General features: G+C 47.3%; 1 protein-coding gene across 1 annotated transcript in view; it reads left to right on the top strand.

The window, feature by feature from the left end:
• P4HA3 (prolyl 4-hydroxylase subunit alpha 3) overlaps nt 1-13,574 on the top strand; it is a 40,142-nt gene extending 26,568 nt beyond the window's left edge. Inside the window, exons 8-13 of the mRNA XM_045818165.1 lie at nt 1,354-1,418; nt 3,711-3,870; nt 5,040-5,102; nt 7,684-7,752; nt 12,090-12,186; nt 12,947-13,574. Of these exons, the coding sequence (XP_045674121.1) occupies nt 1,354-1,418; nt 3,711-3,870; nt 5,040-5,102; nt 7,684-7,752; nt 12,090-12,186; nt 12,947-13,017 (525 nt within the window). The 3' untranslated portion in view covers nt 13,018-13,574. The remainder of the gene's footprint in view (nt 1-1,353; nt 1,419-3,710; nt 3,871-5,039; nt 5,103-7,683; nt 7,753-12,089; nt 12,187-12,946) is intronic.
• The last annotated feature ends 2,153 nt before the right edge of the window (nt 13,575-15,727 follow it).

The following is a 15,727-nucleotide window of genomic DNA, read 5'->3' as shown; positions in this document are numbered from 1 at the left end:
ATGTTTATTTAATGCTATACAAACTTAAAGTAGTGACCTAATGTCCTCATCGAAATCCCAAAGTCCCTTAAAAACCCACAAACACACACACACAGTCCTTCCTTCCCCCCTTTGCCCAGTTTGGGATACTGTATCTCAGGAAAGGAAATAGAAGTCCGTGACTCAGGTAGCACCCCGGTTCTTCCCAGTAATCCATCTTGGCTGGTAGGCCTCCTTTGGTTCCCAACACTGTCATCTGTGTCACCGGGATCTCTACTAAAGCCGGGTGGTGGTTCCCCCTTCTAAAGCTGCGGGAGTCTCCCTCTGGCAAAGCCATGTGATTCTCCCTTCTCAATGGCTGCAAGGAGGGAGGGTTGCCACTCTGCCAAAGTCGAGTGGTGGTTCTCTGCTAAAGCTGCATGGTGATTCTCTCCTGCAGGGCTGCGGGAGTCCCCTCTCTGCCAAAGCCACGTGGTTCTTCCTCACAGGGCGGTGGGAGTCCCTACTCTGCTAAAGACCGAGTGGTTCTCTCCTGCACTGGCTGTGGTCCTCCCTGCACTGCCACAGCCTCATGGTTCTCCCTCCACTGCCCCAGCCACGTGGTCCTCCCTGCACAATGGCTGCCACATCTGGGTTTAAATCCCCGAGCCAATCCTCCTCTCCATCCCCATTTCCGACTCCTCCCACAATCGGCTACACTTGCCATCAGTCTCACATCCTTCCAGCTTTATTGGACTGCCATCATGAGTCTAGGCAGGTGTGGCCCCATGTCATGGAGCCAATCTTCTCCAAGCTCCCACACAGGTGCTGTAACTCAGGGGACCTGCCCCCCAGTTAAGTCTTGGGGGGAAGTTACTTCCATTCCCCTGGCTCAGAGCATGGCCACAGCTATTTAACATATCTATGTAACCAGTTAAAGGTTATAGATATGTTAAATGGCCATGCCAGAGGTTAGCTGCGTAACTGCTGCTACACAAAACAGCTCTCGATGGCCCTGCTCCATGTTTCCCTTCCCCCAACCCACACCTGTGCGGGGCGTGGGGGGGGGGCCGGTGGTGAGGACATCCTAATATTTCCTGAACACCTTGAGTTTTGGACCCCATTTCAAATCCCTATTTGGGGTCCCCCTCTTGGCTGCACCCTGTTACACTTACGGTCTACCAGACTGGACACTAAGGTTTTTTGTCACTTATTTTTTAATTTCAAGATTGATGGCTATCACTAAATTGGTGGCTTGTGTAAACTTTCATTTGGGAAGAACTGGTGATTGTTAGGTTAATACTTAGAGAGGGGAGGGCGTGTCCATGGAGTGACAGAGGTCCTCCCTCCGCATCATCTAACCACCTGGACTTTCTCCTACCTTCTTCCCACCAGCTGCAGAGATCTGTGGTGGCCTCGGGCGAAAAGCAGTTAGCAGTGGAGTACCGCATTAGCAAAAGGTAAGGGGGCCCTTCCTAGTCAGGAGCTCCGTCACAGCTGCCGCCTGCCCTCCAACCGGTGGCGCCATCAGAGATGCCGCTGGAGAACCTGTCGTTCATGTTTCTGTCTGTGCATTCCTGTAGACGGGGAGAAATTTCCACTGCCCTCACCCAAAGGCCTTTCCCAGGTTGTTACATGGTCTGAGGACTTAACTAGGAGGCTATTAGGGGAAACACTTGAAAAACCAAAAAATAAGTGTGTCCTTGTTCTAACCAAGATTGTTTTTCCAGAGAATACAGTCCCATCCCCATTCGTAATTTGATTTTATAAGGTTCCATTCCCACCTCCTGACTCATATTCAAAGCATGACTTGCCAACATTCAGGCAGGAAGAATGACTAGACTGACCCCTGGGGGGCGGAGTGAGAATGACCCTTAGGCAAGACGGCTTCTCTGGAGGGGCAGACTCAGCTGCCTGGGCCCAGCTGTACCCCTCCCCCCTCCGCCCCTCCCCCGCCCCTGCAGTGCTTTATTTGTGCTGTAAGGACAGGACTGATGATGATACAGTGAGAGAGTGAGAGGAGGGTCCCCCTCGCAGCCACAGGAGGGGAGGCGAGATGACCGAGATGTGTCCTTGGGGTGAGGCCAGGCCTCAGGCTGGGTGGATGGTGTCTGTTGTCTGGGAAGTGAGGAGCGTGATGAAAGCTTTGATCCGGAATCTGGTGCCTCCAGGGGCCGGTTCAGTTAGGAGGCGTCCTCTAAGCTTTGGAAGGCGCATATGACCTCAGCTTCATTGTTTTCCTAACCTTTCTGACACCCTGGTGCCAGAGAGAAGATGAACCTTCTGGGGCAGTAGGTGTTCTCTTTACTTTTCAGGTAAAAGGACTGAGACGCTCATTACCGCCTCTTCCCTCCACCGCCCTGCCTCCCTTTGAATGCCGGTGCTGTGCTCACAACTTCACCATAATTTGTCTCTCAAAGGTCACCAGTGAACCCCTAACTGTCAGACCACGCTCCCCCCACAGACCTTCACTGACCTTCCGTTACCCACAAAGTAAAGAGCAGTTTTCTGAGCACAGAAGTGCAGCTTTGGACAGCTTGCCCCGGGCCTACTGGTCCAGCCTCATGTCCCGTTACCTGTTGTCACAGGTGTGCACACTGCACTGCCACCCCTCCGTGTCTGTGCCAACGCTCCTTCTTCACCCTGCAGCACTCGTGTCCTTTCCACCTGTTGGCGTTTTATGCCCCTTAACATCTGGCCTGCATGTCACCATCTTACCTCAGTGCCCTAGTCACCATGGTCTCCTTTCTCCGTGCTCCCCAGCACTGTCCGTGAAGACGGGTCCTCGTGTTTCACCCCACCTGCATCTGTGCTCAGTTATATTCCTGTATCTTCTCCCATAAGCTTTTTGACACAATGGCCTCATCTTGGCTGTTTTGTTGAAGAGCACACAGCATGTGCTCCATATGAAAGAATAAGCAAATTAACCCAGAATTTAAAGAGTAAAGACTTGGTCTTCCCATATCGTGCTGAGGTTCTTCCCTTCAGAGCCTCATCTCCCTAGGAGACTCCCTTCCGCATTTCCCCAGGACCTTCCTTCTGATCCCAAGTCCTCCGCTTTGTCAGAACCTCAACAAGACATTCGGGAAAAGAGACTGAACTTTGCTCTTTGGCCTTTGACCTACGCTGATTTGTCTTGGAGTGGAGCAGAAGAGCACAAATTTTTCTGTGTTCTACTGCAACCTCTAACATACAGCTTACAAATCACCTTCACAGGTACAGACTCTAACAATCCTCTGAAGTCTGTGATGTAGACATTGTTATCATCCCCACTTTACAGAGGAGTGCAGTGAACCTTAGGGACAGTCAAAGTTAAGTGCCCAACAGAAGGTCACACGGAGGATTATCAGGCACCACTCATGCTACTTCGAACCCAGAGCTTTTTCCATTGCACACAGCTGCTGCTGTGTCTCTAGAGCAGCTGTTTTAAAGGCAGGTTTCTGTGTTTTTCCTCTTTGCATCCCAGTGCCTCGTGCTTTGACCTTCACTCTCCAAAGCACCTAGCACGGGGCCTGCCTCTCCGCGAGCCTCAGGGAATGTCTGTTGAACGAGTGAAGGTGTGACTGTTAAGACAGCGTAACATGGCCTGGGCGGACTTGGCGTGAGGAGAGAAGGTGATTAAGCATCCACGCCTATCTTCCGGTCCTCCTTGTTCTTCCTCTGGCAGTAGACATCTTTCGTTCATTCGTTCACAGATATTTACTCATTTCTGGCATCAGATCACTAATGCTCTAATCTCTGATTTGTTTAAGCGCCTGGCTGAAGGACACCGTCGACCCAATGCTGGTGACGCTTGACCATCGCATCGCTGCCCTCACAGGCCTCAACATCCAGCCTCCCTACGCGGAGTACCTGCAGGTGGTGAACTATGGAATCGGAGGGCACTACGAGCCTCACTTTGACCATGCTACGGTAACTGTGGGGTCAGTGAGCGAATCCTGGGAGGGGAAGCACAGAATTGCCTATTTCGCTGAGTCAGAGCTCTTGCAGGCCTCCCATGGAATGCTCAGTGAAATCTTAGTATAAAGGTTCTCGTTCCAGGAAGATCTGGAAGCCTTGGTTTCCCGCTGATTTCTGGTGGCTCATTTCCTTGTGTGCCACCGCCCCCTGTCTGTGGTTTGCTAGGGGGAGGAGAATGTGGACTACCAGTGTCATCTGTCTTGCTTCACTCAGACACTTCCCAGGGAAGACTGTTTTGCCTCCGGTTACTCTCTTTTTTTTTTTTTTTAAATATTTTATTTATTTATTTTTTAGAGAGGGAAGGGAGGGAGAGAGAGAGAGAGAGAGAGAAACATCAATGTGCGGTTGCTGGGGGCCGTGGCCTGCAACCCAGGAATGTGCCCTGGCTGGGAATCGAACCTGGGACACTTTGGTTCCCAGCCCGCGCTCAATCCATTGAGCTACGCCAGCCAGGGCTCGGTTACTCTCTTTATCTATGTATTTTGTGATTCTATTTATATGAAATTTCTAGAAAAAGACAAAACTAAAGAGACAGAAAATAGAGCAGTGGTTACCAGGCATCGGGGGGTGGGAGTGGGGACCTCCGGCAGATGGACCTGAGGAAACCCAGCTGGTGGGAGCGTTCAAAAGCTGGCCCGGGGGGATGGTTGCACGGCTGTGAAACTCACTAACACGCATGGACCAGCACACTCACACTGGGTGAATTTCATCACAGGTAAATTATATCTTACACTGTTCCATGACAAAAAGGGATGTGTCTCTTCAACAAATAATTGGGAACTCCAGTCTTATCACTTGCTATTACTACAGAAAAATTATCTGTGATATTTCATATATTAATTTCTGTATTTCACTAAGAACCTGAAGGTACAGTTAACCCCTCATAGAGTACTTTCATTCCTGGCAAGGAATTGTTTTATAAGTGTTTAATATATTAGTAAAAAAAAAAAGTACATTGAGTACCAAAAAGCACAGATGGGCACAAATTCAACTAGGTGTAGGTGAAGGCTATCTCCCACTTGTGACACCCCATTTTTCTCCTCCCTGTGTTATGGTGACATCCTGGTTGTCTCTCTGGTGCCAACTGCATAAAATAACGATATGTTTTGCTTTTGTCGCAGTCACCAAGCAGCCCACTGTACAGGATGAAGTCTGGGAACCGAGTTGCAACATTTATGATCTATGTGAGTCTTGTTCTGAGCCAGGGCTTCTTGTTTAATGATTGTTTATGTTTCTCTCTTATGGTTTTCAAAGCAATTTCATGTATTGATTTAATCTGGTAGTTGCAGCTGAAAAGTCTCCAGGATTTTTGTGAATTCCAGGCAGTATTTCTGTTAAGCGCTATAGGAGATACAAAGAAGTACAAATCAAGGGTTCCTGGCCTCAGAGAGCTTCCAGTGTGTTAACCTAACTGGCCTTGTCCTAGGCAGTGGTTAGGACGGGAAGTGGGGTTACACTGAAGGCCAGGAGATCCTGGGGCCTGGAAACCGCAAGGAAAGGTTGTGGAGCTGCGAGAGGAAAGGGAAGAGAAACGAGGCATCTGAGATTACTACAGGAGGAAGAACAGAGATGCCTGCAGAGAAATTCGTTAAGTGCTGCTCTGCCATAAGTAGTGCACTTATGTCCCCATAAAATCTGTATGATACCCTCTTCAAAAATAAATTGGCCTTCTCTGCTAATTTATGACCTGATTCTAAGGGATTTGGTACTAGTCTTTATGATCTCCTCTATCTCCTTCCTTTCCAAACATGTGGGTTTTATAGACAGTTCAGAATTTCAGTCGTCTGTTGCTCACATTACAAGAGGTATATTACTATTAACTGAAGGGATAAACATGCTAAATACAAGGCTCTCTGTAACACCCAAAGATGAAGGCCTGTTTCCAGGCTCTTAGGATAGCACACGCCCCCACCTTCGTGTGCCCTCTCTTCTTAGTGCTGCATCTGATCACAGCGCAGCCAGGAAAGGGCCCTCAGAGGTCAGGGCTCTGCCAGGGGTGTCAAACTCATTTTCACCGGGGGCCACATCAGCCTCATGGTTGCCTTCAAAGGGCTGAATGCAATTTTAGGACTGTATAAATGTAACTGCTCCTTAACAGTTAAGTGAGAGCTCGGTGCTGCTGCTGGGTAGAGGCAAGGTGCCAGGCCAGATAAAACAAGGTGGAGGGCGGGATTCAGCCCGCACAGGCCTTATGTTTGCCACCCGTGCTGTAGACTTTCATGCCAGCATTCCAACATATTCTTCTTGTGGTTCAGTTTTTTAGTTCCTCCAGAACTGGAAGGTTGTCACTTCCAATGGTGATTGGCCTCTAGTGGTCATTCTGAGCATTCTGATCAGGCACAGAGGGAAGGGACACAACTTGAATTGGCAGTTGGCTGCATCTCTGGTTGATGACTCAAGCTGGCATGGGAAATCACAGATAGTGAAGAAGACTGATATCAACCAAAGAATAAGACCTCCTAGGGCCAATGTCTGTTTTTTACCCCCCTAATATCTTCTACAGCTGGTTCCCTGGTTACAGAGGCCTGGTTACTATGGTAAGGGGAGCAGGAAAGCAGGAGCCCCGCAATTCTCAGTGGCAAATGCACATGTGTGTATGTGTGTGTACACTGTGCATGTGTGTTTGGGCTTCAAGTGTTTGAGACACTAGAATGGAATGCACTTTGGGTTTGGAGTCAGTTGGCCTCATCTGGTTCTGCTACTTAATACGTGGCCTCAGCACAAATCATGTCTATTCTTTGAGCTCATGTCCTGGCTCTGTGCCTCCTCACAGGATAGTCACGAGGATCAGTGAGATAATACAGGGGCATGTCACTCTCTAAAGTTTCATGGAATGTTTCTATCATTGTACCCCATAAAGCAAGGGCCCCATAATGTCCCTAAAACACATAACGTCCCAGTATGTGTTTTCATAGTAAGAAAACACATTCATAATTCTGGAATATGCTGGGGAAGAAACTCCTTAGCTGAGGTTACCTGGAGAGGGGCTGGGTAGTTCATCTGTAGTTCCTATGATGCCCGACTTTTAAAACTAATCAATGTAGTCTGTACAATGTTCTGTGAGCCACAGCTCATGGCCCACTAGTGGGTTGTGGAATAAATTTAGTGAATCTGATCGGCATTTAAGAATCTGAACTAGAATAAAGTAAAATGAAATGGAAAATAACAGACGGTATCTTATGTAGTAAGAATTTGAGAATTTTTTTTATTATTGACCTTTTATCAAAGCGGGGGAGAGACAGACAAATAGACATCAGTTTGTTGTTCCACTTGTTGATGCATTCACTGGTTGATTCCTGTGCGTGCCCTGACCAGAAGTGAAACCCACACCCTTGGCGTATCAGGACGATGCTCTAACCAACTGAGCTACCTGGCCAGGGCCAAGAATATTGTATGAAACATTTACTTTATTTTAGGGTGAGTGTGTGTGCATGTGTCTTGGGTTGTGAAACTGTTTCTGCTGAGGGTCTCAGAGTTTTAATCTGTTTATTGTAGCCCCCACTGAGGATGTTAGCTGGAAGGGGAAGGACAGGGAGCATTCCTAAACGTCGTGTGGCCCGGCAGGCAAACACCGATGCCGCTGAGTAGGCTCCATGAATCCCTAAATTGGGTGGTTGGCGTTCCATAAGTATTTCTCCCTGAGTTGAAATAGGAGAATACAGGAGCAAATCATGGTAGAATGCAGAAATGGTATCAGAAGTCAGGTAGGGCGGAGTAGGGCGGTCCCGGGCTATTCCAACTCTGGCTCTTCCTCTGGTGTTTCAGCTGAGCTCGGTGGAAGCTGGCGGAGCTACGGCGTTCATCTATGCTAACTTTAGCGTGCCTGTGGTCAAGGTAAGTGGGGGTCTGGTCCCAACAGAGGCTGTAGGTGAAACTAACATTCTAGCCTTCATGCTCTCTGTGCTTGTAAGCTTATTCCTGGGGGGCAGGAGAAGATTAGAGGGCTTTCCCCAATTCCCAGAATCAAAGATAATCCCTCAGTCTTCTATATGACCACATGTTATTATTCCTCTATCTTAAATTTTATTTGCACTTATGTTACAAGTAGATGATTACATGTCTGACTCCCCTATTACAATAGAACTCAAAGGAAAGAACTATTTTTATTAACCTTTGGATCCTCTACAGCAACTGGTGCCCTCAATCATTTATTCAATACACAGAGGGCTGGAGGCACTGGGGGTGCCAAGGAAAACTCACAGTCCTTGTGCTCCAGGAGCTCACAGAGAAGGTAATGGGCAGTAACCAGCTATGGCAATAGAACTATGAAATCATGTGAGGCAGAGGAGGGCCATGTGGAAAGAGGTTTATTTAATGAATAAATATACCCCAAATTTCAGATCAATCAATCCATTAGGGATCATAGCCCCTATTGAATTCAGGAATGAAATGAGGACAAATAAATGAGTTCATGACTATAAAACACTTACCATAGTACCCAGCACATCCTAAGTATACATCGAGTAAACACAGGTATGTATGAATATTTGGGGGGTTGGCCATGGTTAAAGTACGTCTATAAGAAGTATGTAGGGAACTTCCGGTCAAGATGAAGGTGTAGGAAAACATAGCTTGCCTCTTCACACAACCACAGCAAAATTACAACTAGATTACAAAACAAATATCCCCAAGAACTATCAGAAAATTGAGCAGTATAAATGTCTGACAACCGAAGAATTAAAGAAGTCATATTCATCCAGATGGATAGGAGGGGCAGAGACTCATGAGAAGTGTAGAGACATGATGTGGTGCAGAATGGGAGATCCTGTACCCACTTGTGGTGGATAAAAATTGGGAGGGATACTTCAGGAGCAAGCAATCCCAGGCCCAGACCAGGCCACCCAGCCCAGAGTTCTAGCACCAGGAAGGTAAGTCCCCATAACTTCTGTCTGTAAAAACCAGACAAAACTGCAGGATTATCAAGAGACTCCTCTTAAAAGGCCCACAATGGACTTAGGATTCATGCAGACCTATCCCCTCTGGGACTCAGCAGCAGGGTAACAGCTGGAAGGGTACAAATGGCATTCGGGGAGAAGGGGAGAAACCGAAGTGACTGGCAACAGGGCAAGTGCTGGAGGACAGCTTCCTCTGGGGCAGTCTCCAGAGTCCAAGCAGTGGCACCGTTCCTTCTCTGAGCCCTCCCCCACACAGAGCCACAAAGTGGTTGTCCCACCCTGGTGATTTCCTAAGGCTCCGCCCCATACAATTTACAGGTGCCTTTTCTACAACAGGCCATGCTACTAAGTCAGGGAGTCAAAACAGCTCTACCGAATACACAGAAACAAACACAGGGAAGCTGCCAAATTGAGCACACAAAGACATACAGCCTGATTGAAAGAACAGAACAGAACTCCAGGAAAAGAACTAAATGAAATGGAGATAAATATCTATCAGATGCAGAGTTCAAAACACTGGTTGTCAGGATGCTCAAAGAAATCATTGGGTACTCCAATAGCATAAAAAGACCCAGGCAAAAATGAAGGTTACGTCAAGTAAAATAAAGAAAACTCTACAGGGAACAAACAGTTCCCTGGGGGTGAGGCCAAGAATCAAATCAATGATTTGAAACATAAGGAAGAAAAAAGCATTCAATCAGAACAGCAGGAAGAAAAAAGAATCTAAAAAAACAAACAAACAAACCAAAGCTAGAATAAGAAACCTTTGGGACATTTCCAAACATACCAACATCTGAACCATAGGGGTGCCAGAAGGAGAAGAGGAAAAGCAAAAAATTGAAAATTTATTTGAAAAAATAATGAAAAAAAACCCCTTCCCTAACTTGGTGAAGAAAATAGCCATACAAGTCCAGGAAGCACAGAGAATTCCAAACAAGTTGGACCCAAAGAGGACCACACCAAGACACATCATCATTAAAATGCCAAAGGTTAAAAATAAAGAGAGAATCTTAAAAGCAGTAAGAGAAAAGCAGAGAGTTACCTACAGAGGAGTTCCCATTAGAATGTCAGCTAATTTCTCAAAAGAAACTTTGTAGGCTAGAAGGGACTGGCAAGAAGTATTCAAAGTGATGAAAAGCAAGGACCCACAACCTAGATGACTCTACTCAGCAAAGCTATTGTTTAGAATTGAAGGGCAGATAAAATGCTTCCCAGACAAGGTAAAACTAAAAGAGTTCATCACCACCAAGCATTATTATATGAAATGTTAAAGGGAAGTATGTAAGAAAAAGAAGATCAAAACTATGAACAATTAAAATGGCAACAAATTCACAACTATCAACAACTGAATCTAAAACTAAGCAAACAAGCAGAACAGGAACAGAATCACAGAAATGGAGATCATTTGGAGGGTTATCAGCTGGGAGGGGGCGGGAGAGGACAGGGGGGCAGGGTGGCCGGGGAAGTGCAGGGATTAAGAAGTACATATTGGTAGGTACAAAGTAGACAGGGGAATGCTAAGAACATTATAGGAAATGGAGTAGCCAAAGAACTTATATGCATGACCCATGGACATGAACTAAGGGAGAGGATTGCTGGAGGGAATGGTACCAGGTGGAGGAGGATAAAGGGGGAAAAATTGGGATAACAGTAATAACATAATCAATAAAATATATATTTTTTCTTTTTTTATATATTTTATTGACTATGCTATTACAGTTGTCCCATTTCCCCCCTTCATTCCCCTCTACCCTGTACACCCTCTCCCACCCACATCCCCCCCTTTAGTCATGTCCATGTGTCATATTTATAAGCTCTTTAGCTTCTACATTTCTCATACTATTCTTACCCTCCCCCTGTCTATTTTCTACCTACAATCTATGCTACTTATTCTCTGTACCTTTTCCCCCTCTCTCCTCCTCCCACTCCCCTTTTGATAACCCTCCATGTGATCTCCATTTCTATGGTTCTGTTCCTATTCTAGTTGTTTGCTTAGTTTCTTTTGGTTTTGCTTTAGGTGTGGTTGTTAATAATTGTGAATTTGCTGTCCTTTTACTATACATGTTTTTTTTTAATCTTCTTTTCTTAGATAAGTCCCTTTAACATTTCATAAAATAAGGGCTTGGTAATAATGAACTCCTTTAACTTGACCTTATCTGAGAAGCACTTTATCTGCCCTTCCATTCTAAATGCTAGCTTTGCTGGATAGAGTAATCTGGGATATAGGTCCTTGTCTTTCATGACTTGGAATACTTCTTTCCAGCCCCATCTTGCCTGTAAGGTCTCTTTGAAGAAATCAGCTGACCGTCTGATGGGAACTCCTTTGTAGGTAACTGTCCCCTTATCTCTTGCTGCTTCTAGGATTCTCTCCTTCATTTTTACCTTGGCTAATGTAATTATGATGTGCCTTGGTGTGTTTCTTCTTGGGTCCAACTTCTTTGGGACTCTCTGAGCTTCCTGGACTTCCTGGAAGTCTACTTCCTTTGCCAGAATGGGAAAGTTCTCCCATTATTTGTTCAAATACGTTTTCAATCTGTTGCTCTACCTCTTCCCCTTCTGGTGACCCTATAATTTGGATGTTGGAATGTTTAAAGATGTTCTAAGCGTCTCCTCATTTTTTTGAATTCTTATTTCTTCATTCTTTCCTGTTTGGTTGTTTCTTCCTTCTGGTCCACTCTATTGTTCTGAGTCCCAGTTTCCTTCCCATCACTGTGGGGTTTGACTCTTAGTTGCATTATTTAAAGCCCCTGAACTGAAACTTCCTTGCTGGTAGGTTGGGGAGTGTGATAATGCCGGCTTCCTGGGCGTCTTATCAGTGAGTGCCTAAGGAAGATAGGAGGCTGAATTCATTAACTTCTTGGCTGTGTGAGGAACACTTTACTCCACCTCGTGGTTTTTGTTGCGTGCCTCTCCTCAGTGACCCAATGACATCCTATGCTCATCTTTCTCCTAGCACTTGCCACGATGTCCTGTCCCGGACTGTTTTTATATCTGTCTGTCCTAAAAGACTGTGAGCTCCCGAGAGCAGAACGGACAGGATTTGCCTCTGCGTCCTCAGGGCCGGGAGCAGGGTAGGCCCTCAATAAATGCCAAATGCGTGAGTGAATGAGCAAATGGTGGCTATGCTGCTTTGTGCCATTTTGTGCATGCCTGGCCTCCAGTCTGCGCAGACAGTTTTTTGTAATGACACGCGTACGTTTGTTCTCAGTCATGTGCTTCCCAAGGAATGAGATTCTGGTGTGCCCCCGCTCCGGGGTCGGGCCCTTTTGTTTTCAGAATGCAGCCCTGTTTTGGTGGAACCTGCACAGGAGTGGCGAAGGCGACGGAGACACACTGCACGCCGGCTGTCCGGTCCTGGTGGGAGATAAGTGGGGTAAGGCCCGCCTTTCTGGGTGTGAGAATGGCGTGCGCGGTTCATAGTGAAGTGAAACAGGGGTGAATAGCATAGCCCTGTCATTCTAAAAGCTTCATCACAGTGCCGTGTTATATGGAGATGGTCAGGTTCTGGGGTAGTTGTCTCCAACAAATTGGGAGCCTGTCACAGACCAGGTGTGAGTAAAAGTTCATTGACCTGACCAGGCTGGCCCTGATTCCGGAGTGCAGCTGAGGAGGCCTGTGGGGCTGGTCCCAGTCCTGCATCCTGCAGAGAGAACCCTCAGGTTCCCCATGAGGAGAGGGTCAAACGAGGAAGAGATAAATAAGTAGGAAACCTGTTTATATGTGTCCAAGAGCACTTCTCTCTGAACACAGAAGAAGGAGAAGAGGGACTCTCATGCTGAGATGGGCATGGCTGGGACAGGCTGCCCCGTGGCCCTCATTCCTCTGGAGTGGCACCGTGGGCGAGGCGGGCTTATAGGAGCTCCGTGAATGGAAGATGAGTGACCTTAGGACCCACGGGTTTGAATTAGTCTACATACAGTAGACAGGACCTGTCAGGGACTTTTTCCAGGGGACAGTGTCCTCTTGGCTATTTATCTCTGCTAGAAGCAACATCTTGTAGCCCACAGCAGGACTGCCAGTAGGGTCAGGCAAGTGAGTTGAACGTAAGGAGGCCCTGGCACGCCCCTGCGGTGAGCACTGCCCCTGTCAGCACTGCTGAGCCTGCTCTCAGCCCCCGCCCCCTCCTCCCACAGTGGCCAACAAGTGGATCCACGAGTATGGACAGGAGTTCCGCAGACCCTGCAGCTCAAGCCCTGAAGACTAACGTGTCGGCTGAGAGAAGCTGCTGGAGTCCTTGGTTTTCCAGAGAAGCCAGAAGCCGGAGCCAGGAGGGATGAAAGGAGAGCGCCCCGTGGAAGAGGGCCTTGTTGGCGGTGGGGCCATGTGTCCCCAGCAGGCGGGAGGCAGGGAAGTGGTCTCTGCGAGGGACACTTGAGAGTTCACTGAGAAACCATTCACGCTGCTTCTCCTCCAGGCGTGAGTCGCAGTGGACCGGACAGTTCAAAGGACAGGGCAAGAAGGCTGGAGAGAGAAGTTTCTGGAGATCAGGTACTCTTTGTGGGGAACAGGACACACCAACAGTCTCCGGTGTTTGGTCGGCGGGGCTTTTCTCATTTTGAACCTTCACTCCGGGGACCCTGAGTGCAGTGAGGATGCAGGCCCGCAGGAGGGGCTGGCCCGGCTCCCAGGGCTGCCTGCCCTTCACCCGCCGACTTCTGCTGAAGACTGGACAAGCAGTGTCTCTGTCTCAGGAGTGTACTTCAGATATTCTTTTTAAGCAGAAAGCAGTTTTTCCTTTTTCTTTAGATGATGATATTTTAATACGGCCATTAAAAATGTTTACACATCATTTTCACGTGGAGCATATTCTTATAGTATAACACTGAGTGAAAAAAAGCAGAATGTAAAGTTTTATTTATGCCGTCATCTCAACTTGGTTCACCTCCTACCACTCCCTGCTCACTCCGTTCCACACACGACATTCCTTCAGTTCCTCCAGACCACCGTGCTCCTGCCCTCAGCATCACCCCTGCTGTTCAGGCCTTTGTATTTGCTGCTCCCTCAGCTCCTCTGGGGCCAACCTCCTGTCATCATTTCTTCCTTGGCTCAGCGTCACACAGGCCTTGCCTGATCACCCTGCCTTCCAGCCATTTTCTTTCACATTAACTGATTTCATTTATTTTTATTTTTATTTTTTTAAAGTAAAACAGACATGTCTTTATTTTACCTGGGTTTTTACAAAAGTTTGTTAATAATTGACTTGTATGTTTCTGTCTTTTAAAAAATATTTTATTTCATTTTCTTTGTTAACTCGTTTCTGGAATTGAAATGACTTGATTCATTTGTTTAGTTGTGGCCGGCCGCCTCCCCCCACAGGACGAGAGCTGTAAGACGATGCCCTTATATCTTGTAAATGCCTCCATTATAGCTCCCATCTCCCTGAATTTCTACATTTTCATATTTACCTGGCTGTAAATATGAAAGTTGGTCTCTGTGCTCCTTATTCTTCTTGGTTCCCCAGAGGAAGATCTGGTTTGAATTAAGTAGGCATTCAGCAGGAAGTGTTGGATAAATGAATAAGAAGGCATGCTCTGAGCTGTGCTTTGGGGAACAGGTAGAATTTTTGCAGGCAGAGTCTTAATGAGGAGTACTTCCCAGCAAAAGGACGAGCATGGCGAAGGCTGCACTGACCAGTGACTGTAATATCTGAGCACTTGTGCAAAGAGAACATTCCAGGCAACTTGGCTCAGGTTTCTCAGCAGGGGCAGGGGTGTGTGTCTTGCTCACAAAGAAGCCTCACAGCTAAACGAATCGGTGGTTAGACAGTGTGCCGCCCCTGCCCCCAGCCTGCACCACCCACTTCTGGGCTTCTGCTCCCCAGAGCTCTGCGGGCCCCAAGGACAGGGTTCTGTTGTGCTGACGTGCAGCTTCCTGCATAGCCTTGACAAGCACCTGGTCACATCCCATATTTCTGCCAAGTATGCCTGGATTCTGGAAATGGCCTTACTAACTTATTCTCATATAGGGGAGGAAAATAATTTTCCCTCTACCATTGTGTTCTTAGCTGAGACCTCTGTAATTAAAGACAGAGTGACAAGAGAAAAACAAGTTTGTTAACATGTATATATCTTATATACATGGGAGACACTCAGAGACAAATGAGTAACTTCCTGCGGTGCTGAGAATTCAGGCTTAAATGGGGAAAGGGGAGGGAGGATGGAGGCCTCCTTAGGAACAATGAATGGGCCCTTAGAAGACTAGATGGGAGGGGAGGTATGTATGGTAGTGTTCGAGAGCTCAGGTGTGGGGTCCACTCTTAGTCCCCTCTCCTGTGATGAGTCAGTCTTCCTGGTGGATGAAACTCCCAGGGAGAGGATTCATGACAACTGAGTTCCTTTCAGAGGATCTCTCTTTAAGCAGGTGAACAGAGTTCAGAGAAAGCTTCCTCCTGTATTTGCTGTTTTTCAAGGGCCTATAGCTCAAAAATAATGAAATACCAGAACAGCTTACAATGTGGCACGTTTTGCTACCTTCAGTCACATACTGACACCCTGCCCCCAGCTCCAGCGGCACGGGCCTGAGACAGAAAGCCGTGTAGGCAACGCAGCCCCCTCTCTTCACAGCTGTGGGGATCAGACCGCGGCTGTCTCAGGGCTGCAGGCTGGGTCCGAGCTAAAACCAGCAACGATGACCTTGGTGAGTTTCCCACATGACAGGCACCTTTCTAAGGGCCCATGTGAGTTAATGAAACTCTGAGGGCTCAATGAGTTAATGCTCATCCCAATCCTACGAGGTTGATCAGTTACTAGCCCTGTTTTACAGGAAAGAAGGCAGTTAGAGAGTTAGGCAACTAGCCACGATCCCACGCTCTGGCTTCAGACCTTGTGCTTCGAACCACTACTTTCACCTTGTCTAAGAGATGTGGTCATCAAACATCGTGACCTGTGACTGAGACCCCAAAACTGTGCAAATGA

The sequence above is a fragment of the Phyllostomus hastatus genome, unplaced genomic scaffold (genome assembly GCF_019186645.2).
Source record: "Phyllostomus hastatus isolate PE091 unplaced genomic scaffold, TTU_PhHast_1.1 phas_scaffold_317, whole genome shotgun sequence".
Taxonomy (NCBI): Eukaryota; Metazoa; Chordata; class Mammalia; order Chiroptera; family Phyllostomidae; genus Phyllostomus; species Phyllostomus hastatus.
The sequence above is the reverse complement of the archived record's forward strand: the minus strand, read 5'-3'. Positions and strand labels throughout refer to the sequence as shown.